Here is a 25,121-nt window from a genome sequence, read left to right as displayed (position 1 = left end):
TCATGTACATTCCAATCAAGACTTTGTATTTAAATGTAGATTTCTGTTCACTTTTTCAATAAACTCTACTTTGACATTAACAGTTGGGTCAAAGGGTCACTTTAGTTCAGTAAACTGCATCTCTTTAATCATGGAGATGATTTAAGTAACTCCTAATGCAAACTGAAAATCATTTTACATAGTTTTAAGACATGCAAACATCTTACAGAACTGCCTTCCTCAGATGTTCCAAGCTAAGGAATAAACTTCACTCCTATTGTGAAAGCACTGCAGTTAAGTACTCTGGGGAAGCTTCACATCCCCACTATCAGAACAAGTTGTTATCTGCCATTTCAGTGTAGTTTACCTTGCCACACCTCCATAATCTAAACCTTCTTCACCAGGGAAAATAACCCATAAACGTCTCCGGAGATCCTGAGGGCTGAAGCTCATTATCTTAGTGAAAGAAAAACAATCAATTATTTTTAAGAAAACAGCTATAAGCACCGGTTAGAATTATTACTATTTTCTAGCAAGCACTTAATAATTTGGAAAAATTTTAATCAGGGTCTACAGACTTTAACAAAACCTTAATATTTTAACCTTGGGTCTACAGAGATTAGTAAGAATTTCACTCCTAATAATGCAAATAGAATTAATAATTTTTGTTTAAAAAAAAAATAAATTACTCATTTCAAGACAACCAGACTAAGATCAACTTAATATATTTTTTGTATGTAGACCATGCTAGTACAACACATTGTGAGGAAAAATGCATAAACATAAGCACAACACAAAAACATCCTGAGAATGGGGTGCTGCTCTGTCCCAGCAGTCTCCTCAAAATCAACTCAGATTTTAAATCATTCTGAGGGAAAAAAAAAACCCAAACCCACCTTTGTCAGATAAATCAGTGCCAGAATGACATATATTAGCATGATCTGGTAAGTGTGAATGCAGCCTAACTATTAAATAAATATTTTTTTGTTAGTCTAACTTAAAGTAATATTAGCAAGACATCAAAGGTTCAAAAATGACATGTGAGAATAAATGTAGTAACACTACTTTTCATACCCATTACTCCCATGTTTTAACACAATACCTGCTGAAATGAGTCCTCAAACAATGTTTTCCTGCTCACTGTGATCTTTATGTGCTGTGGCATTGCAAGTTGCTGAAAGGAAATTTTTTAGATGTGAAGGGTACAATCACTTAAAGTTTCCACTACTCAGTTTGGACTGCTATTTGTTGTATATATTAAAAAGTACAGTTGAATTTCACCAATCAATATAAAACAAATCCAGCAATCAAGGTATCTGAATTGTAATTTAATCCAAGAATAAATTGGTTCCAATACTGCTATCTACAGTGACAAGAACACCTCCAGATGCTGCTCAGAGCAGGTTAAATACTGCACTCCTACAAGATACTGGAAAACATGAAGATCAATAACATGTCCCAGCTGAGGAAGCCTTTCTACCCCAGAATTGATGAGGCACATGAAGAACCTCTCCTTAAGAAAAGGCTGAAACAATTTGGATTGTTCCACCTGGAGAAACTTCAGGGTGACCTAATTGTGACCTTCCAGTACCTGGAAGGGACCAACAAGAAAAATGGAGAGAGACTATTGACAAAGGCCTGGACAGGACACAGGGAATGGCTTCCCACTGCCAGAGGCAGGGTTAGCAGGGATACTGGATATTGGGAAGGAATTCCCAGCACCTGTGAGGGTGGGCAGGCCCTGGCACAGGTGCCCAGAGCAGCTGTGGCTGCCCCTGGATCCCTGGTAGTGTCCAAGGCCAGGCTGGACAGGGCTTGGAGCAACCTGGGCTAGTGGAAGGTGTCCCTGCCCATGGCAGGAGGTTGGAATGAGATGATCTTTAAGGTCCTTTACAACTTAAACCATTCTGTGATCCTATTAATTTAATAAAAAACTAGAATATTCAGGCTATTATACTGCACAAAGTTCCAAGTGAAAAACGAGGCTCGTCTCTCCACTATTTTCAAAGGGTAATTGACTCTTGAAAACTGGAACATTTAAACCAAAAACTTTTTTCCCAAACATCAAGTTACTTCATCTCTTGATATAAGGAGCTTAGAGGACCAAGACGGTCATGCTGGAATTTGATATTATGTTAGAGCACCCTATGTACACCACAGCATATTCCTCAGTGCTTAGATATGTCTGTTGTGTTGCAAATGCCCTGCATTTTCTGCCAGAAGTGGGTATTCACATAGAAAGCAGATGTTGTATTAACTCTAAACTGTGCCTCCATATATTCCTGTATTAACAACAGCAAGACAACACTATTCAGAAACCCACCACTTTAAAAAAGTAGGGAAATTAATGTTTTCCCTTATTCTACAATATTTTAAAGCCAAAAGTTACATCACTTTAAAGCTTACATGAGATTATACATTTGCTGCATTTACTCCCTCCTAATTTAACTCGCCTTTAACCTTAGAGTAGTTTGATTCCCTTTACTGAAAGGCACTGAAGAAGGCATTAAAAGAGTGTAAGCAAAACCAAAAATGCAAGCAAATATTGCAAAAAAAAGAATCCATACCTGACACCAGAATCTGAAATAATGGACCTTGGCCTTGAAATCACGCACATAGGCTATCTGGGGTCCATTGTCTCTGCAAACAAAAGGACGAAAATAATGAATTTCCAAGTGTTTTTGTAACTGAAGTAAAAGCCTACAGATGTATTAGTTATACAGCTGTATGGTATAGCTGGCTATCTAGTCACATTTTTTGATTTTGGGGTGTAATTTCTTGTTTTTAAACTAAAAAGAAAAATCTTCCTTTGTAAACTGTGGAATGCTTAACAGTACATTTAAAAAACTACCTGAACATTAAACTGTAAAAAATGATTCTAACAATAAAGAAGGGACGACATTCAATTAATTTAGGAGGTAAATTCTGGTTTCAACTTCATTCTGGCTCCTAAAAAAAATATCAGAAAAAGGTTGGGTCTTTTTTAAAGAGAGAAGGAAGGGATTTGGTCATCAACAAGACAGATGCAGCTCCTCCACTACTCTCAAATCTTATATATTACATGGCAAGAAGGATTCTGCAGTGTTTAGAACTCTGGCTTCTTCAGGGACTTTCAGTGAATAAAAAATCCCAGGTAATTAAGAAGCACTGCTCCATGTAAACCTTCCTGCCTAATAATGTAGTAAGAAGCAAAAAATAAATATTTAAAAATATTTTATAAATTATGTGTGCTAAACTCGACTTTTGAAACCTTAGTAAAATGTTAAGAACACTTACAGAGCAGACTTGCCCGTGCGGGGATCTATGTATGTAGTGGTTCTTCTATTGTGATCCACAAAATAGGGAATTCCATCCACAGTAAATCGCATTTCCCAGCCCTCTGGCAAGGGCTTCTCATTTAACTGACTATGGATACAAGAAAATACATGGTAACTGATCAACTGAATCCATTATGTCAATGGTGTAATACCTGAGACAGTAAACATCTTGGAAAATCTAGAAAGTCTACAGATTGAGAAAGTTTCTCTTTGGTTTTATTTTAGCTTCCCTCCCTCGCCAAAATTTGCAGTCAACTCTCAATTAGATCAAAAGCATTATCTCATTTGCTTGCAATATCTTAAATAAAGGCAAGAAAAAGCCTGAAGGGAAAAGTGTAAGTAAGGTTTATTGTTTCCTTCACAAACAACAGAATTTTATCTTCTAACTATGAGGTTTTTACTCAAAAACTGATATAATTTTAATAAGCAGTTTTTGGTACCTCATGAATAATCACAGCAGCCAAAAATGTTTCAGAATGACAAAAATAAAAGAAAATGCCAATCCTGATCATGTAAAATTTTTTGCCAATTTTTTCCAACTCGGTTTTGCTGTATACAAAACTAGATCTCAATATATCTGGAAGATCTGAGTGGTATCACTGTGAAGTGCTCCCCAGTGGCTTCCCTCCATAAATACCATGTCCTGACTGTGCAGCCCAAACATTCTGTTGCTGGGCTGCTCCAAGAGTAATTTCTCTCCGCAGCTGCAGAGGTGAGTGGCTACAGCTGTGACCCTACTCACACAGCCTTGGCTGTCCCCTTTCCCCTCCTTCATGGAGGACAGGTGAAGCTGCTTCACCAAACAGACATTTTCAGCTCAAACAGCAGTTGGGATTGAACACCCTTCACCCTCAACTTCCTGCCTCCATTCCTTACCTCAAAGACTTTGCAGTGACAGAGCTCAAAATAAACAAAACTCTTGTGCTTCTAGTAGTGCCTCAAGTTCTCTGTCTCCTTTATTTCTCCTTTTTTAAAGAGATGTGAGGAAAGGTGCTACAGTTTTTTGGGTCATCTTCTTTCTGTCTCCTATCCATCCCCAGATGTGTCCAAGGCCAGGTTGGATGGGGCTTGGAGCACCCTGAGATGGTGGAAAGTGTCCCTGCCCATGGCAGGAGGGTGGAATGAGATGGGCTTTAAAGTCCCTTCCAACCCAAACCATTCTGTGATTCTGTGACTGTGTGGGAAACAACCAAAGTCTTACTCTAGACTCTGCACCATCCCATCATCATACAAAGGAAATCTTTTCTTCCTCTAATGACACAAATGTTTAGACAAATGTAATTGATTACTTGTGAAAAGCAGAAGCTTTTCTACTGGGGAATGAGTTCATTGCTTACTGTTGACCAAGGCTTTCCTGGTAGTTGTAGGATGATACAGTAATATTGTGACAGTTTCCATTTTGGCCAATATCTCAACTTTTTATTATGCTCTCTGATGTTTGCATAGCACAACCCATGCCTCACCTGTGGGCAGCAATTCTTGGCTCACTCTACTCTCACTTACTTGGCTACATTTTAATTTAATTTACATTTTTATCATACATGCAGCTTCAACTTTTTCTTACCCCTGACTCCTGGGGTCTTCCCACTGAGTGATTCGTGTGTTGTGATTGACAAAATACACTCTGCCATTGCTGTCAGTTCTTTTTTCTGAAAAGATGTAAAAGGAGAACAAATTCAATTCCCTCTTTAATATATTGTTGAGACTATACCAAATATACAATATAAATCACCAGACTCAGCCTCTCCTGCTCTCAGGTTTCTCTGTACCTCCTCTGACCCAACATATTTTCACTTTCATTGACGTTACTCCTTACTATGTAATTTATTTTTCAATTGTAGGAGAAATTAATTGGAAACTGAAAACTGTGAGCTGCTTTGTCCACAGGAAACTTCAGCTGTTTCAAATATTGTGATGTGCCTGACAAGCAACACAAAAAGCAAACACAGAGGAGGGAACAGATATACACAGAAGTATCCAGAAGGTACGAAGGGTCTTCAAGTTCAATTTATAGCAGGGAATAAAACACAGTCAAATGCAGTTTCCAAGAAAACCCATTTATATTTTCTCTCAGATGAACCATGGGCATACACTGCCTATGAGAAATGCCCTCTGTATCATTCTGTAGCTCATCATACCATTTTTATTTAGTGTTGCAAGAGAAACAAACTACAAAAATGAATCAAAATCTGACTACCACAGCTCAAAAGCTTCAGTTTCCAAGAGAAGTCTGTAAGTAGGCATTTGCCTGTGAGCCTGACAGCAGAATTCCACACGATGTGGAGACTCAGTTTGCCATTTCCTGGACACTGCCAGCCTCGAGACCTTTCTGTGAAATGTTATATATAATGTGCCTAAGCACAAGGGTGGGGAATGACAATTTCATGGCATGAAGTTGCAGCAATACCAGGACTAAAGATCCAAATAGCTCTGTTTGAAAAGCAGAGGAACCCAAAAACTCAGGTCCAACTCTGCCAAGTAATTACCTTCTCCAAATTCCACAAGAGAATTCTGAGAGCTTTGCTTACGTATCATAAAACTTGAATTTTTATATTTGCTTGATAGTCACACCAGAAAGCAGTTTTACACTTCTATTTTTATTACACCCTGCCAAAATTTGTATTAATTGTAAATTCTCAGCCCTGTAAAGTACAAGAACAAATTTATTCCAGGGAGAGGGCCAAATCAAGAAGCAGTTAGTTGTCACTATAAAAAACATTTTCAGACTAACAAAACTCTTCAAGAGTTGTCTTGGAGAGAGAATTGAGCAGTTTGATTTAGAGAGGAATTGGAGCCTGATTTAGCAGGAACAGGATGGTGGGGGGAAATGAAAAAGTCTCAAAAGGATGACAGTGTTAAAGCAGCTATCACACTTTTTACCAATGCAGTAAACCAGAATACTTTATAGTTTCTAAACCACTTTGAAATGGCATAGCCTAGTCAGGATTCTGTTTTAATAGCACATTTGATTAGATCATATTTAAAATATGATCTAATATTTATTATCATATATTTAAAATATGATCTAATATTTCAAAATATTTAAAAAATATTTTAAATGTAGATTTTAATTTGCAAAATCTAGTTTAGAATAGCTGACAAATAATTTGGCAGAAGTATGCTTTAATGTTTAATTACATTGCATTACAAAACACATTCAAGTTAGTCTTACCCCATCCATGTGGCAGAGGGCCAAGAGGATCAAACTCTTTGTTCTGTGTGGATGAAAAATCCTGGTTCTGCAAGTCACACGAACAAATGAGGCATTAATGACTAGTCATTTGCTTTCCAGATGTTCTACCATAGCCATCCTGAATTATTGAAGTAAATGCATTTTTGTTAATGTTACACATAAGCAAGGATGCCAACTCTTTCTTTTCCTCCACAGAGAAGCCCATTTTACTGACCTTGGCATGCTTAATTAACTACAGTGCCAAGAAATAATTATTCTTTGTTTAGTACCCCTGCCTAGGCAGGAGGAAATTAGTACAGTAGCACCCAAAGCAATCAGAACCTTCATTCCTGCACTCAGTACAGTTCTCCCTACCACCACTTACAGGCTCCATTTTATTCTCACATGTACAGCAAATCAGAACCTCCATCATTCTTGATGAGCATGAGTAGCATGAGTTGGAGTGATCTAATGTCTGCTATTCATCAGAGACAAATAATGGAGTAAAAATGCTGGAAGGATTCTTTTCAACTTCCCTGCTCTCCTAACATTCATTGTGCATAATTTATTTAACCCAGAGCAGAAATGCATTGCTTACCTCCCGTGTGTTTGGCCAGGGTAATACAAGATACAATACAAATACACCAGCTTATTACTAAGCTGTAGTTTGAGCCAAAGGCTTTATCAATATTTTACATAAATTTTATCTAAGAATCCCTATATTGAGGTCACAACTAAACCCCATGTGCTGATTGGAAGGAGATGAACTAACATTACAAGGAGCCCTCCCTGCCATGCTACACACAGAGACATTATCATAAACCATAACAGAGTCTGCTGCCTTTATGGGGAAAGGTGACCCACAGGCACGCCCAAACCCCAAAACCACCCTAACCTCAGTCACCCCAGTAGTCCTTACCCCATATATGAACCTCTGGTTGAACTGCTGCATGGCTCCCTGGAGCTGGCTGCGCTGGAGCTGCCACTGCTCGTAATTGCGGACGGACTCCAGCGTCGGCCGCTGCCACGTGGTCGTTCTGGTGAAGTGGTCGACGTAATAAATCCTGCCCATGTTGTCCACTCGGCGCTCCCAGCTGTGGGGGAAAAGACAAGCCCCCCAATTGCCAGCTGTCAACAGCTGGCAATTAATGGCTCAGAGGCACTTGGAGGCCAGTGTGGTGGAAGGGAACAGAAAGCATGGGCTCACCAGTAGCTTTTTTCTCCTTGTAACCTCTGCTAAAATTATGCAAGAGCTAGACTTTTTTTATGAGAATCACTTTTATTTGTTGCATACTATACAAAGTCAGACCCATGCAATTTATTGTATTTTCAGGGTTTTTTGAAATAGTTGTCAAGAGCTGTCTAGACCACTGTCCATACTGTGCTGGCATCACTGCAGTTTTCCCACCCAGCTGGTTTGTCCCAGAAGACAGCAAACCTTCTGACATTTTAAGCTATTCAACACAAGACTTCCTCACACTCTGATCTGGCAGAAAAGAAAGGTTTGGGCATGGGGTTTGGTGTTTTGCTTTGATTTTCTTTGGTTTTTTGTTTTTTTTTCTGGTTTTCAGTTCACATGAGATCAGTACTACTTACAGAACTTGAAAGAAAACATTCCTATTCTAAGTAAGCTTAAGCAATATACAAGTTTATCTGCTGAAAAAGTTCAAAATAACTTGAAACATGACAGGTGGGCTCCATTTATGAGACTGCCAGTTTTTGTTCTTTAATAACAAGTTCTCTTTACCATCCCATGTTTTCACTTTGTAATTCTTTATAGCATGTGAACCATTTGAGGATGAAAAAGTGCAATAGAACAACTCTTGTGCTTTTCTTATACTGTTAAAAAATAAGAAACAGCAACTGTGAGCTAACATCACTAGCTGTTCTGATGCCAAGAACTGGAAACATTTAATAATGAAAGCTGGTTTCTACGTGCATAATAAATTGGCAGCTGGGAGCCCTGAGACAAGATCAAAGGCCTGCAAACAGTAACCTCAGGATAAGAGGTAACCAAGAGCATTGCTGCTCAAGCTGATAGTTACTTCAATGCTAAAATACTTTTCTGTGGTTTTTGTTCCCTTTTACTCTGAGGGGTGTCTACTGTCTTTAACTGAAATCTGTTTCTCGGTCACTAAAGATGCACTTGCCTCATCTTTGACAGGAAATTCAGATTTGGCTCTTTTTGACATTCAACTCTTTTCCATATGCATTCCTTGGAGACAACCCAGAGCAACTGGGTTCACATTTCTGTTTTCAAATATTTGTTCCAGCTTTAGAAAACTGTCAGGCAATTAATTCCTGAAAACCCCAGACATCTGAGATGATTGCATGGCTGATCCCGACTCACCTTGGAGGAAGAGGCTCTGGCCGATCCCACGTTGTTCTTTTTTCAACATGATCCACGTAGTACACTCGACCATGCTGGTCTACTCTTTGCTCCCAACTGAATAGAGATCAAAAGGTTTAATCTTCCTCCAGATCAAACTACTCCAACCATGCATGTACAGCTTAAAGATGAGAAACATCTGTTTTCATAAAATGCTTATTTCTAAAAAAAATGCTTCAAACTAACCCTTGGCTCATGAAATGCACCAGAACAGTGTGCAACACACAATGGTACCATTCATATTAACAGTGATTCTATACCAACTAAAATAAAAAGCATTGTACATGACCACCTTTCTGGGAAACAGAAGCTCAAATTCATGCCTAGGTGTAAAATTTTAGCAAAATTTTGTATTCAATATCAAGTGTATCAATAACCTATTGAACAGAACCAACTACAGATAATAAACCCCTTTTAGAGTAGCATTAATCCAACATATGCACATTTTTCAGTGGTCAAGTATATGCAGAGATCACCATAAGGGCATTGGTCACATTTTCTGCACATGCAGTATTTGGGATAATGACTTACCCTTGTATTTGCATCAAATGTAACATCACAGGGGAAAAAAAAAAAGCTATTTGCCATTTCTGTTGAATGAGAAAATGAATAAGGAACAACTGCTGTTTTCAAGACCACTTCTTTATTCAGAGCACTCCTACCTTTTGCTTCCACTACCTGCAAATCAAGGCAGGTAATTCACCAACTTCACCATTCACATTGGGAAGCTTTTGATTTCCCTCACTCAGAGAGTCCAGAAATGTTTTTCCTGCTGTTTTTTTAAAGTTGAGAGCTTTGAGGCAAGAGGTCAACCATCTGACAAATTCCATAGGTACCCAAAGTACAGCAGTATGTCCACACTACTCAGGAGCTGCAGTATGAAATCCAAACCTTCAGGACTGCAATAGCAGCTTTTCTTCTACTTATCTGTACCAATATCTTCCTACCTGAGTTTATTTTAATTTGAAGACAATAACCTGCCACACTATTTTAAACTTATGTTCCACTGACATGGGAACATATAAGTATCAGAATTCTTTCCTTGAATACTTGAATACGAAACAGTTATAAACCCTCCAAATTCATATTGGGGGATTTTTGTCAGGCAACAGAAGGCAGATATTATCTATGGTTTCTTACACCTACTGTAAGTAAAATAAAGTAAAACCAGAGAAGTCAGCACACATGGGGAGAAAGAAGTCATTAAACCCATACCCAGGTGGAAGAGGCCCTTGGCTGACTGTAGTAAGAGCCTGAGGTGAAGGATTTACTGGCTGGACTTGTCTGGACACTGGAGGAGTGGTGAGTGCAGGAGTGGCAGGAGCTGTGCTGGCGGCTGTTGCCCCCTCAGGGCTCTGCTCTGAAGGTGTATTTGAGGCTGTACCTGCCAGTGATCCTGCACTGGCCCCATCGCTTTCTGTGGATGTGGATGAAGGACCATTTGCACTTGCTATGATGTCAGAAAGAGAAGAGAAAAAGCCTTTAACTGACATTTATCACCAATCTATTGTAGAAGTTACACATTACAAAAGCAAACCTGCCAGAACTGCTGTTTCCACAGCCACATTTTGTAGCTCAAACAAAAACTGAACAGCAACTCTGTCTCACTGTAAAAATGCTTTAATCCAACAACTGCCATGAACAGCGTTTTGGTATTTCTGATAAATATTTACCTTGTCTGCATTCTGTAAACATGAAATGATGATAAAAAACTACTTCTTTGTACCAATGAATTAATTCTTTTCCATTTATTATTTGGAATAATAATTTAAGTGAGGATAAGCATAAAATTTTCAAGAGGAGATTTGATATTGCATGGAAAGCAACAATCACAATGGAAGGGGAACACAGACATTCTTTAAATGTTTTCAGTTTTATCTTAATGCCATTTGGTGGGTGGGGTTAGAAGTTGAACACAGGTCAAGTTTCATTAATTAACTGCATGGGATTAATCTTTTAAAGTAATTACTGTATTGCAGGGCCCATCCAGATCCAGCATTTATCAATTGTAATAACGAGACTACAGAAACACTGCATTGTATGAGGGTAAAGGAATTACTTCAAAAATATCAAGTAACTTTTCAGAATTAGTGGCCTTCATGTAGTTTTTAATAGCTAGATAAAAAAAATCTATGCATTTCAGCAGATAATGAATGTGTTTTAAGTGCTGCAGCTTCACAGAATCTAACTGCAATTGTAGAAACCAGTAACTTTTATCTCAGAATGCAGTATTATCAACTTGAGACAATTCTGTGAGCCTTCAGTGGATTTCATGTCACCCTCAGTGGATGCCTCAGTGCAGCAGCAGCACTCACTTGTGTTCTCCTGGTCCCAGCTCCACTCTCTGTAGCACCATCACTGACTGCCACCACCCCTGAGCAGACGTGGAAACAAGAAATTTCCAGTAATAATGACTAAACAACTTGTACCAAATGCAAGCTAAAAAATACTCCTTCAGAAGTGACCTGCCAAAGAATTTACCATCCAAAGTGCAGTTAAACATCAGGAGCAGAAACAGTTATGTTCACTCAAGGAATGCCCGGCCCAAGGACGTACCAGCGACCGACGGGGGTCTGCGGGGAGTGGGGGGCGGGGGCCTGGCAGGCCTGGGGGGTCTGGCAGGTTTGCAGGTCCCATTTGTGAGCAACGGAGAGTCACTGCCATTAACAGTCTTGTTTTCACTGGAAGCAGCATCCTCACAGTTTTCAAGGCCATTTGAGTTAGTCCTTTTGCAGGAAAAGACACAGAGAAGTGTTCTAGTAGTGCATGGTGACATGAAACTTTGCAAATCACAGAATCACAGAAGAGTTTGGGTTAGGACAGGCCTTAAAGATCATCTTGTTCCAACCCCCTTCCACTAGACCAGGTTGCCCCAAGCCCCATCCAGCCTGGCCTGGGACACTTTCAGGGGGGTTGAAAAGACATGTGAAAGACACTAGAATGCAATAGTTACAACGAGGTGAGATTTGTAACACTCGCAATAATTCCAAGTATCTAGACATCTGTATAAACACACAGAGTTTATCTCCTGAGGTACCTGAAACCTCAGTTGATGGAACAGTGGTGAAATAGATGCATATAACATCTGTCATCAAAATCTCCTCTTTCATTTCCCAATTTGATACACTTGCCCTTAGGTCCAGGCTCTGGATTTTGCTGCTCAGCTATTTCTGCCCATGAGTCCCTAATGAGATGAGAGGCTAACACCTTAAAACAGCCTGCGTGCCTTTACTCCACAGGGCTGGCATATGCTCAGAACATACAAAATGCTACAAATTTTTAGAAATCTTACTAATGCGTACATATTTTTTCCTCTAAACTCAATTCTGGAACAGGCTGGAGAATTTAGCACTAAAGTTTTAACTAGCAGCTATGAATATAAACTGCTCAACCTTACAAGACATAAGAAACTACACAGCAGTACTGACCCATGCTGTGCTGTTCACTTACACCTAGCAGAGTATTATTCTGATACATCTGTAGCTCCTTAAGCAGAGTTAGAGGTATCCACATCTTAAGTCAAAAGCATTTTATTTTCAGAATATGTTGGGCAAAACAAAAAGGCTGTCAACTAAAATTCTAGTGGATTTACAGGTCAAGCACATAAGACATCACAAATGAAGGAAGAGGTTACAGTTTCAACCCAGTACCTTGAAAATTACATTCCTTCAAATGTACACAAATTAAAACACAGTAGGTAAGGCTAAGTAAATCCCAAGTTGTAAAGGACCAAGTTGTTGATTTAACCTCAGTATCATGGTCAAACACACTTTTGCTCTATACTAGGCATGGTGCACGTAATTCATACTATACCAACTTCAAAATAAATGGGTCCAAATCATCAGTGACCTCAAATCTGTAGGAGGCTTAGCCCCACCTCTTCAACCATTCCCCCTTGTTCTTTCACATCATGCCCTTGTAGAATGTCACTTTCCTGATCATTTCCATGATCCTCACAATGACCACCAGAAGCCCCCTGGTTGATAGCAAAACTGAATCATTATAATTATTATTGTTATTATTATATAACATTCAGGTATTCTGAATATCCAGGCATCTAAGAAATCATTCAAACACAAAAAGAAAACAGAAAAAACCCCAAACTTTCAAGGGAAGACTTCAGACAACATAGCCAAGAACACAAACTACTGAAAAAAAGTGAAATTTAGCTTGGTTACTCCAGATGTCATCCAGAGTGTTGTGCTTTGTACAGATCCTTAAAATACTCTTAGTACTGGGAATTAATTAAAGTAACATGGTTAACATGGAACTAATTAAAGTAACATGGCTGGGCACACTATTATCCTACCAGGCAGCAAGATTCATAATCCGATATCAGCCTTAGCACACTGTAAGTGCCAGACAGATTTTGGGATCTTAACAAAGCTAAATATAATTCTGATACCTCCATACTATAAAACAAACCAGTGTAAAAACAACCAGTGCCATTTGTTTTGGGGTTTTTAAAATATATATTTTACCTTGGGTAATCACTGGGAGAAGGATGAGGAGCACAAAGGGAAAACACAAAAAGATCAGTCAGGTATGGAGGCAAAACTGCAGCCAGACAATGGAGCAGAGCAACAGTTCAGTACTTTTGTTTAGGGCATGCTCAGATCTTAACAGATACTGCTGCAGGGCATATTCATAAATTTTTCATTGTCTTCTTTACAAAACACACAATTCCTCTCTTTCAAAACTGTGAATATTAAAAGACAGAATAAAAAAAAAAAGAGAGAGAGGAAAAATGTCTTACCGTGTATCACTCCTTACTCTGGAGCTTTCACTCTGTGTAGGACCTTAAATACCAGGAAGAAAAAGACAACAGAAGCATAAGCAACACTCTGAATCATTTCCAAGGAAAGGAACAGCCTTTAATGCTCACACTTCTTTCAAGTGTGGAGGTGAGACACGATGTGCTGCTTATCTACTGGGTTTCAAATCTGTATATATTTTGCATGTCTCTACTTGTGTGTGTGAATACAATTTTTTTTAACCACTGCCACTGTAATACTTCCACCTTATGGAAGACATAACAGGACATCATTTGACTGTGTGAATATTCCCAAATAAACACGCTCTCTTTCTAGCAGTATAAAGCAGTGTTCATTCTTTTAAGTGGAGCTGGCTTTTCATACTCTCTCAGTGAGGGCAGGCAGAGCAGAAAGGACAAAAACTTCACTGGAATCTCCTCTCTGGTTGGCTGGGGGCTTTGTTTACTGGACTCTCTAGCCCAGACCCTTCCCTTCTCTGTAAATTATTGAATATAAAGGCATTGAAGCAGGTACAAAATATGGCTGTACTCCAAAAGCATTGCAGCAGCTCAGCCTAGATTTGCAAATGTTTTGCAACTGCTTATTCAGACAGCTTAGAAATATTTGCCTTTTGTGCCAGCATTTGCAAACCTTGGATATGCAGCACAGAACTGCTCATTCATGTAGATAGCACCAATACTTTATTTCCATAGAGTTAAATGTGATTAGTAAAGAAATCAGTTTTCAGTTCTGATAGGAACTGTGGAGAGATCTAGGCCAAAGACAAGGATGTAGTCACAGAAAGGCTTAGGATAATGAGCTGTTAAGGACTGTGCATGGAAGGAATTAAATCCCAGCAAGAGAAATCTTAACTTAAAAGCAACTCCATAAACAATGTGCTTGCCTGAAGTGCCTTTAGCCTGTACAATGTGCTAGACTACTTTAACATCTAACTCCTTCCTTATGTGCTCCTGTCCCCTGATTATCTGGGAACCTTCTGCTGAGCCTGGGGCTTGCTGTGTTGTGCCCAACTCTGTACTCAGTTCCACTACCTGCATGGCTTTTCCCACCTTTTTCTCAGTGGCTGAATTTTGGGAAATCCAAGAAAGCACAGATGAAAATCAAGTATTGGATAAAAGGAAAATTTGGTACTTTCACTAGATACTTCTATCCCTATACCTCAGCCCCACTCTGTAAGTCCCACAAAATCCCACCATCTGGCTTTTATTTATAAACAAAATTCCACACAATCAGTCTGTGCAATTGATCCTTGTAACAAAATGCAAAGAAAATGGACTAAAAGCTCTAAGAAATATGGTTACAGAATTTGTGTATTAATTCCATTTTTCTATGATACTCAAGATGAAATTTCAAAGCAACTTCCTCTAGGACTTTAACACCCCCCCCAGCCCAGAAACCTAGAACTTGCCAATTAAATGTCCAGCTGGTCACTACTGCAGACAGTGTCTCTTGTTGCTTTCTAGGAAAATAACCCTTACCTAGTTCTACTTCTCAATGTACAGCATTTCAGAAATGCTCCACTGTCCTGCTCCAAGGGAATTAAAATTACCTTTTTATTTTACTGCAATTAGATATTTTACATGTATTCAAGTTTTCAGTTTAAAAGACTGTACACACCAACAAAACAGAAAGTGGATCCCTCTCTGCAGCTCTCCACAGGGAAATAAATCTATGAATACATTTAAATGAGCTATTTTAAGAAAAGTTAATATAAACTTATGTCTCCTAGTAAGCAGAATACTTATTACTAGGATGATGATGAGATCAAACCAACTTTGCATTTTTCTGTTTATGACGTTATAAAATTCAGGGAAGCTAGAGACCTTCATGAACATTTGGGATCACTAGATAAAAGTTTGCAAAGTTCAGAAAATAAAGATGCTGATCTGGTTTTTGTTGCAATAAGGCTGAAGGTCTGCCCTGTGAACTATGACTCCACCTCAAAATGCAGGAGATTTCTGATCTCTATAAACAGAGAGTTACAGAAATTGCTGTTATTGTGCTTATTTCAAGACTGTGTTAAAGCTTCTCCAAAAATGGCTTTGCATAGCAGATATATGTAGATTTGGACTCAAAGGTACTTACTTCTTGTACTTGAGGCTTCCCCATTGGTGAGGAGCTCAGGGTCGACCTGCATCCCATCCAGACAGACTGACAGATCTCCCACCACTTCTGCTGGCTCCCTGTCACCGACGAGGTGCAAGGTCACCACTACCTGCTCCACTGGAAAAGAACAAAGAACAAAGGGAGCTTATCTCACTGCATGAGAAAAAAGGGCCTTTTATTCAAGAAGCCAATTGCAAACCTCAGTGATCAAGGGGGGAAAAAATCCCAAACACCACCCCAGACCTACAGCTCTACCTCTCCATTATTTTTTGTGTGGTAAAACCGAGCATTTTCACACATCATTAGAAAGTTATTGTTTCTACAAAAAGGGCAAAACTGGAGCGTAATCTTGTTGCTGCCTAGAAAGGATTATCATGACAGCAGAGACTGACTCTCACATTTCCACAGCAATTAATGCATCTGCCCTCAATAAAGAGTTAGGAAGTGTAATTCACTTTAAGAGCAGATACAATTTCTGTCTTCTGACTAAAAAGCTTCACATTTACCTAATGACATCCAGATTCACATTCAGAATGTGAACATTTTCCATCATATCCCCAGACCAATGGTATATTCAGAGTTTTCAGTGAAACAGAACTGTAAATAAGCATTCTTGCTGAAATGTTTGAAACAAACCCCAGTGAGCTCCAACAGGTGCCTGGTGTCAGACAGCAAATGCACTGATCCACAGGGATTTTCACCCAGATTCAGCAGAACAGACACTGCCAGGAGAGCAGCTCTCACTGCTGTCAGCACACTCCATCTGCAACACCCATGTGACAGTTGGGAAGCCAACACTTCCTTAAAGGATGGAACAAAAACAGGACAGCACAGAGCTCTGTGCTGCAGCCCCCTGAGTGCTGGAATGGGTCTGTAGAATTCTGTATTTCTCCTTCAAGCTGTCCAGGATGCAAATACTGCCCAAAGCCTAAATAAATCCAAGATTAATAATACAACATACCCCTGTAGCACTATTTAGAACAAAAATAACTTTACACATTTCCTGTCTAGCACCAGAATGCCAACCACAGTTTGGATTTTTAAACTATATGAAAGAAACTCCTTTCTTTCACTCAGTCTTGCACACACTAGCAAAGAAAAAACATCTTGTTTTTTGGGACACCATGGCAGCCTGTGTATAACTAAAAAAGATGAAACTGAAAACGTAGTAGGAAGCTCATAAGAGCAACCAGGAGCACCCAAAGGAACCCTTAAGGGCCATTTCCAGAGGTGCACACAGCACTCATGCTCACTAACAGACAGTTCAGAGGCACCCTCCGTCTCAGACTTACATTTCATACTGTTGGATTTCAGTGTCTCCTGAATATCCAGAGCAGCACTTCCCAGCAGGACGTCAGACTTCAATGTTTGATGGCTCCAGACTCGAAAGTTTAATTTACTTACAGGAGTGACAATTCTGAAAAGAAAAAGTTGAGCACTGTAAGGGCAATTGTTGGTGGGGAAGGGGGTGAACTGAGCCATCTACTTCCACTGTCACTAGAAGTAATTTAAAAACAAAGAAATAATGGTGGTAGCATCAAACCATTTCCAATTATCACATTCTCATGTCACCTGGATATGTCATGTCAATCAAGACTGTTGCAAGACAGTTCACAGACCAAATACATTTTTTATTATTACTATTTTAAGGGAAATACAGAAAAACTACCAGCATATACAACACAGTAAGTTCTGTGACAACAACTTCAAAGTAACTTCTAATACTGATTTCTTTTTCTATAAGGAATACTCTAACATTTATATAGTTTTAAATTATTTTCATTGTGAGTAATGGGTACAAATGACTGCTATTTTCTCAGTGGATAATTTTAGCTGTATATGGTTGGTAAGTCCAGACTTTCACAGTTAGCCAATCCCTTGAGAAGATCCACCTAACAAACTCCACAGAGAGGAACCCCAAGAGGGTCTAGCCTCATTTGCAGAAGCCACTATACTTTTCCTTTTTATCCTGAATCCAGATATAGGCAGCTGTGCCAATATATTTCATAAAAACCAATTTACTTCACTTAGCTCCATGCAGCTTTAGTGTAATTTCCAATGCAGTTGATATATAGGGGGTGCCTGTGCTCAGCTCTTACTCAAGAAGAGTAAAAATGGCACATGCATTATTGTGTGGATTTGCACAGCACAAATCACCAACATTCCCATTAAAAAATGGAAGAGAAAAAGGAAAGCTTTCAAAGGTCAAAGAAAATTCTGCTCTTCTACACTTACCTCCATACAAAGTGCAAGATTTTCTTTTTCTTAATATATCTCAGTGCAAAGCAAGGCAGTAAATAGTAGTAACTAAAACTTCACAACAATCTAAAGTACAATAAAAGTACAGATACAAAAATGGTTTTCCTCAGGCAATGTTCCGGATGCTTCAAGAAGAATAATCTACAATTTAAGTACAAGCAAATCACAGAACCCCTGAATGGTTTGCATTGAAGGGACATTACAGCCTGTCTCATTCCACCCCACTTTCTGCTATCTCAGATTGCTCCAAGCCTCATCCAGACTGGCCTTGAACACTCCCAGGGATAGGGCAGCCACAGCTCCTCTGGGCAAGCCCTGTGCAGGGCCTCAGCACCCTCCCAGGGAAGAATTTCTTCCTTGTATCCCATCCAGCATGCCCTTGTGAAAAGTCCCTGTCCAATGTGCAAGCACAGACTGATCTTTATCCCAGAGTTCCATGTGACATTAAGAGAAAACTAAATTTTATAGAACTTGTGTATCTTCTTTATTCACAACACAAATACTGGGCCAAGCAAATATCAACAGCTGTATTCATCTTGAATCTGATGTTAGTTTTGTACTAACAATTTGCAGGAATTGATTGGGAATTTTGGATTTCTGCTTGAATTTAGAGGTGCACAAGAGAGAGCCAACTACCTGTGTCATGGCATGGTACACCACAGTGGGACACAAAGAACAGCTACACTTTTCAGCAACAGAACTTCTGAAAGCTGTAACTTTAAATATGACAACAAAAATGGGCATGGGACCATCAATTTTAATATCAAATTACTGTCCTTACTAATCACAGAATTAGAGCTTCTTTAATATGCCACACATAGCAATACAAAATATAAGCACAAGCAGTGTAATAGTTTGTAAATATCTATTTCAGACTGTACTATATTTACTCTAAAAATTATACAAATGTCACCACCTCATGCAACACTCAACTCCTTGCTTAAAATAAAAACATAATCTTCAAGCCCACTGTCAATTGCTTTAATCAAATAAATTGGAAAATAAAACCAAACCTACACTGTAAGATGCTGTTTCCACTTTGGACTATTTGTATTGTTGCATTTTTCTGTCTTCTTTGACTGTCCATCTACTGAGACTTCCACATAAGGGCTAGGTCCAAACCATTTATTCTTTTCTTTTAGTTTTGCTGAAATAACTGTTAAGAAAGAGAAAAACCAGTAATTCACTCAGAAAGATTTCAATTACAAATAGTATTTTTCAGTTGGGTGCTTCAGTATTCAAGTGTCACATCACTGATGCCTGATAGTAGGCTCAAGAATAAAACCACATTACATTAATAAAAACCCTCTTGTCCCTGCAAGTTGATATGGGAGAGAATTTGGAAGAGGAAGAGGAACACTCAAGAATAAAACCACATTACATGGATAAAAACCCTCTTGCATTCCAGCTCATTTACAATGCCACAGCTCACACAAACACCTAAAACATGCAACAATACTTTTGCAACATCAGACACTTATTAATCATAACTAGTACAAGATCCACAGAAGTGCTTAGGTGTTGAAAGAGAAAATATCCTCCACAAGCGTCTCCTGTCTATCACCAGCCAAGAGAATTCCTGGAGTTTATTACACTGCTTGTTAAAAAGCTCAAAATATGATCTGCCTCTCATCAAGGCACTGTGGAAAATTGCCACAACTTCTCATGGACAGAACATCACTGAGAAAATGAATTTTGTGTAAAGTTTTCTGCAGCTAAGTAGATTTACTGAAAAGCTGAATCCAAACCCTGGGTTCCAGTAGCTACCTCCTGTTCTAACAACAACAAATCTGGGCAAGACTTGCAGCTCTAGAGCTTTAATTTTGGTGGGGAGGGGGTGTGGTGGGTGGGGTTTTTTTTTGTGTTTGGATTTTTTTTAAAGCTTTCAGTATTACTGACTGCAGCATTCCCATCTTTCCAAACACCACTGCTATGCTGCCTCCTTTATGATGCGTGTCTACCCTGATATTTGAGTCCCAGGTGTCTTGGATTCACTGGCAACACTGAACTCACAAAACAGTACTGAAGACAAAGATATTATCATTTCCAGTTGGCCCCTGAATTCACTGTTGTGGCAAAAAACAACTTGCTCTTCTGTGTGTTTGTCACCCACCACAGCCTCACTACATCCTTAAAAAGAAATGACTAATTCAGGCCCATCTGGCTAATCTCCCCAGATTCCCTTTATAGCCTCTGCTCCTTTAGAGATTTAGAGAAGTAGCTTAGTATAAACTGCTCTGAAATACTCACAAGGAAAACTCTTCCTCTGTGTATTACAGACATCTCACAGAATTTAACTCATTAATTTTCACAAACAGCTCCCCATCCTTCCCCTCCTGTCTCCAGTACTTCTATGCTATAGCACCTCATACCAGGACATCTCTAATTATCCCAAAGACCTGCCTTGGAGCAGCAGAAATCAGCAGATTTGTACCTACTTTCCAAGTTTGTTCTTACCCAGATGCTCTGAAACTTCATTTAAAACTAATGAGGGCAGCAGAATGGAGATCTGAGGGTAGGACAGGAGGGAGGTAACACCAGCAACAGTTTGCTGCAAATCATGGCTGAACATCTACAGAAATTCAGACCTGAAATTCAAATACCTCAGTAATCTCAATTCTAAACACTGAGGCATTTATTCACTGTTCTTGTGCGAGTCTCAGGCCTTGGACAGCAGTCACCACTTCAATCCTTGGCTCTGCTCTCCATCCCTGAGTGCAGGAGGTGCCTCTATGAAAACCTCTTCCAAATTCTCTCCAATATCAACCTGTAGGGACAAGATTTCTCTACAGCCTCACAGCCTACTGAGGAAACACAAGCTTGTGACCTCAGAGGGACAGCTACAGCCTGTGTAACAGTGAGATCCAACCTCCTTCCTAATCTAAAGCTTTTTATCTATTTTTGACCATTCTTTTCATCCCCACAATATTCCTTTCCTGAAACTGCTGCATATGCCCACAGGTCTTCACACTGAGGGTGCAAAATTTACTCTTGATGCTTCTAAACAGAGACCTGCACAAACCCCTGATCTCCCATTCAGTTGTTTTGGTTTTTTTTTTTTTTTTTTTGATGCCCCAGTTAAATTTCCAGAAAGCAGAAGTGAGAAAACTTTGATAATTAACTTTCAACTGCTGCTCTGTTGGTAAGGCACTACAAAAAGCAAAGGCTGTAATGTAAATCCATCTCCAAACAATCCAGAGGTGTTCAATTACAGTGATATTCTCACCAACACTTTCATTAAATTTTTTATCCCCTTTTTAATCCATTTCAATGGTGGCCATAAAAACATGTAACAAGGGAGAAGCCATAAGTCAACTTCAATGAACAGCACAATCAGGAAAAAGTGTTGGATTTGATATTATGCCAGGATGCAGTAAGTGCAAGCAGTATCATAATACACTATTAAATTTCCAGGAGGACTGTCTGTACAATTAACAGCAACCAAAAAGAATGATTCCTTTCTTTTTTCTTTTACACCAATATGTATCATTTCAAAATGCATTTTAGATAAAACCCAGAATAAAGCAGTTGCTAAGTAATGATGGCCTAACATCAATCCTGACTTCTCTTGGGTGCTTTAAAATGCAAAACTTCCTGAAATGCAACATAGTAAATTCTGTTTAATTGTGGAAAAACACTGTCACGTTTCTAAGCAGAAAAGACAGATAATTTCAGAAAGCTCACCAGTGATCTGAAGCTGCGATTTCATGGACAACCCACTGGCTGGTCCTGATCTGGACCCACTGCCAGCCATAATATGGGCTGGATCTTGAATCTGCATGAAGAGAGAATGCAAACATTTCAATACTCAGAAGCTCAAAAATTCATCTGGCTTTTGACATGTGGATACATTACAGTGCAAACAAACCCACCATACTTGGTTTTTGTCTAGTTCCTTTCAATTTCCCAAAGTACAGAAAATCCTTTACAAAGGGCTCAGTCTCTGTTACATGACCTGTAACTATTCAGGTTCTAGGCAAAAGAGGTCTTTTGATTATGTCACTTCAATCTGTGAATTAATGAGTGAATAATGTTCTAATTCCAAAGTTTGCTGTACCTCTTATGTCTAAAACATCTGCTTGTCTGGGTGTCATAAATCCTGGGTAGCTTTATCTTTCTGTGTCAAGTACTACTTTGTTTTTAAAAATAAACAAACACCACAATCCACAAGCATAGCAAAAAGACTGAAAATAAATTATTAAATTAAAAAGGGAATTTCAAATTTAGAGAAACCCGCTTTTATATCTTGTTTGATTTTACCTGGTCAGAGCAAGTCTACAGATAGAGGCTGTAACACTACAAAGCACTTAAATAAAAAAGGAAATGCATCACTTTTGAAAGAGAACAAGACAACTTCCAGTCACTGCACAACTTTTCTTGGCACACCCCAACCCTCACACCAAGGCTGGTCTGATCCTCCCAGCCAAAGGCAGCACAGGTTCCTCCTTGCAGTATTTGGTTTTGGGGGGGCAGACAAAGTGGACAGTGTGCATCATAGAGCTTCCAGAGAAATTAAATTGTGTACTATTACATTAAACACAGTCATCACTCTGGAAATACCCAGATACCCCTGTCACCTATTCATTTTTAAAACACATTTCACCTCAGCATCTCTTACCAACTCCACTGCAAAAGGAACAGCTTGCTGGATACAACTTCCAGAGCACTCCCTGCATCCCTGTCATGCCCTGTTCCCTCCTCCCACACCATCTCCCTGCTCAGAGCCTACTGCAAACCATTTGTGCACCTCTCTGGGTGTCCCCTCTCATGGGGCTCAGCTGCTGTGGCCAGGGAGCTGCTCTGCAGCCCTGAGCTGCCACTGATGCTCTGCTTTGGGCAGCCACCAGACAGGATCCCAATGCAGAGCAAACATCCCCTGCCAGCCCTCAAGCACTTTTCTGCACACATGACTTCCAGCAAGGAAGGAAAAGTGTTACCTTAGGCTGCTGCTATCTGTACCGTGAGTCAAAAGACTCCATTTATGAACCTGCAGCTGCTAACACCACAAGCAGTTTATCTAACCCCAAACATGTTCAGCCACGCCAAGCGTAAAAAACACCACTCACTTGTGTTAAAATGTTAGAAGTTTAATAGTAATAAAATAGTAATAAAAATTAGAACAATAAGAATTTGGACAATGCAAGTTAGGACAATAAATGGCAACAAAAAAGCAAAGAATTATGGACATCTGGGTGCTTTTGCATTCTGCCACAAAAGAACACCTTGCTAACAAAGGATTAACCCTTAAAAGCAATAGCCTATTGCATATTCATCTATCTCATACATGATACAAATATTCCTTTCAAACTATGGGTATTTCTGCTTAACTTCAACTCCCCCCATCTTGTAAATCAATCGCTGAGGTTCCTTGAAGTCTGGGTTGTCCTGATAAGGAGGCAATAATTCTTCTCTTGGGATTTTTGGTGTCTTGTTGCTGTTATCTCTTTGTGAAGAATTTCTTGATTATCTTATCCATTCCTTGAGCTAGCTACAAAAAGCATCTTACACCACATAGTTTCTATTTAAATATTATGTTATAGCCTCAAAACTATAGCTACCACATTACTTTAAAATAGATTAATACAGCACTACTTAAAAGAGACTAATAGAGCATAACTTCCCAACATAACACATATAGTATTCATTTTACTATTTGCATTTTTCACACCAAGGAAACCAGAATTTGTGCAAGGAGATCAGGTCTCGGTATGGCAACTTTCTTTTTGGAGGCTGTGATTTGAAGCAAATGTCTGTGACAGTGACTATGGGAATTGTAACCCCACAAGTGTTTGAAAGTTGTGAAATGGGTAATTTTTGCATCCTGCAGCTTGCTGATGCCAGTGTTTCCTATTGCAAAATGTGACCCCTCCAAAAAAGGTACTAATGACTTGCTCAAATAGTATTTGGTGTTATTAGTATAGTTCAATACTGTTACTAAATTTCAGATGTGAATCACACAAATTTAAATCATGTTAGAGTGAAAAAGATTTTTACCTAAGTTTTTAAAAAGTAGCCTAAATTTAAATGATTTAGAGGGCAATTTTTAATTCTGCTCCTGTGACTGGTTGTCCCAACCTCCCTGGGTATCCTTTATGCTGTATGAAAGCAATCAGATCACATCTAGACCAGCACAGACACACTGGATAGTCTGAAGGAGTTCAGATTTACAAAAGAGCTGCCAGTTCCCACCTGGAGAAATAACACTGCACAGAATACACCTGGGATCCCTGAAGGGGATCCCTCTTTACTGAACTCCCACACTAAGCATTTACAGCATACAACACTCATTCAGAAGCACGTGTTAAAGCCAACTTTGATTTCTAACCCAGCAACTACACTCATTAAAATTATTTTAGTAACATTTGATCATTTTCATTGAGAACATGCAAAGAAAATCTAGCAGCTTAACCACATCTGAAATGAAAGTCCTGCAAACACCCACTGAGCTAACACATGTGGAAGGATAAATGTCTATGATGGGAGACACGGCCTTCACCAACAACCAGCTTCAGGAAAATTCCAGGAATACACTGCCTGCCAAAACTTCTAAAAGAAAAGAAACTGTACTACACATTGTTTAGTTCTCTCAGCTGCTAGAAAGTTTCTAATTATTTTTGACCAATAAAACTGAAGAGACTTATTTTATTGTACTCTTGCTAAAATCTAGAGGCTGCACACCTATGGTAAACTCCATTAATTAACCAGGAAAAGCAGAGTTCCAGAGGAAGAAGAAGGAAGCAACAATTTACCTCTGCCCTGCACTTCAACATCCTTACCTCTCTTTCCATGTTTTCCAATACCTTGACTCCAGCTCCTCTTCTACTCCCCCTAAGTGCCCGCTGAGAAAGACTCCACAAGCAGAATAGCTGGTTCCATGCCAAGCTTCCAGCAAGGAATCATCACAGAAAACACACTGCAGCTTTTCTCTCAGCTGGGCACTAATTTAAGTCCCTTCCCTACCATGCATATATATATACTTTATCTGGATTTTTCACAACTCATAGAAATTTCATCAACTTCTCTATCTCCATCTCCATCAGTTTCTAGCTGGAATGAATTAGTAATTTAGAAAGTCTGTAGTGCAGCACATGGGAGAATGGGAAGAGAGAAGGTGGAATTATGTA

The 25,121-nt window shown here is 39.2% G+C and overlaps 1 protein-coding gene across 1 annotated transcript in view; it reads right to left on the bottom strand.

Moving 5' to 3' along the window:
• Positions 1-25,121, bottom strand: part of ITCH (itchy E3 ubiquitin protein ligase) — a 58,041-nt gene that overhangs the window by 10,798 nt on the left and 22,122 nt on the right. Inside the window, exons 2-16 of the mRNA XM_066561456.1 lie at positions 21,682-21,772; positions 19,015-19,153; positions 17,031-17,155; positions 15,718-15,855; positions 13,614-13,656; positions 11,414-11,583; positions 10,073-10,307; positions 8,819-8,914; positions 7,388-7,562; positions 6,469-6,535; positions 4,861-4,945; positions 3,256-3,384; positions 2,547-2,619; positions 1,082-1,153; positions 347-435 (exon numbers count right to left, since the gene is read on the bottom strand). Coding sequence (XP_066417553.1) covers positions 347-435; positions 1,082-1,153; positions 2,547-2,619; positions 3,256-3,384; positions 4,861-4,945; positions 6,469-6,535; positions 7,388-7,562; positions 8,819-8,914; positions 10,073-10,307; positions 11,414-11,583; positions 13,614-13,656; positions 15,718-15,855; positions 17,031-17,155; positions 19,015-19,153; positions 21,682-21,751 — 1,706 coding nt within the window. The 5' untranslated portion in view covers positions 21,752-21,772. The remainder of the gene's footprint in view (positions 1-346; positions 436-1,081; positions 1,154-2,546; positions 2,620-3,255; positions 3,385-4,860; positions 4,946-6,468; positions 6,536-7,387; positions 7,563-8,818; positions 8,915-10,072; positions 10,308-11,413; positions 11,584-13,613; positions 13,657-15,717; positions 15,856-17,030; positions 17,156-19,014; positions 19,154-21,681; positions 21,773-25,121) is intronic.

Source organism: Molothrus aeneus, chromosome 17 (assembly GCF_037042795.1).
Source record: "Molothrus aeneus isolate 106 chromosome 17, BPBGC_Maene_1.0, whole genome shotgun sequence".
NCBI classification, from domain to species: Eukaryota; Metazoa; Chordata; class Aves; order Passeriformes; family Icteridae; genus Molothrus; species Molothrus aeneus.
The sequence above is the reverse complement of the archived record's forward strand: the minus strand, read 5'-3'. Positions and strand labels throughout refer to the sequence as shown.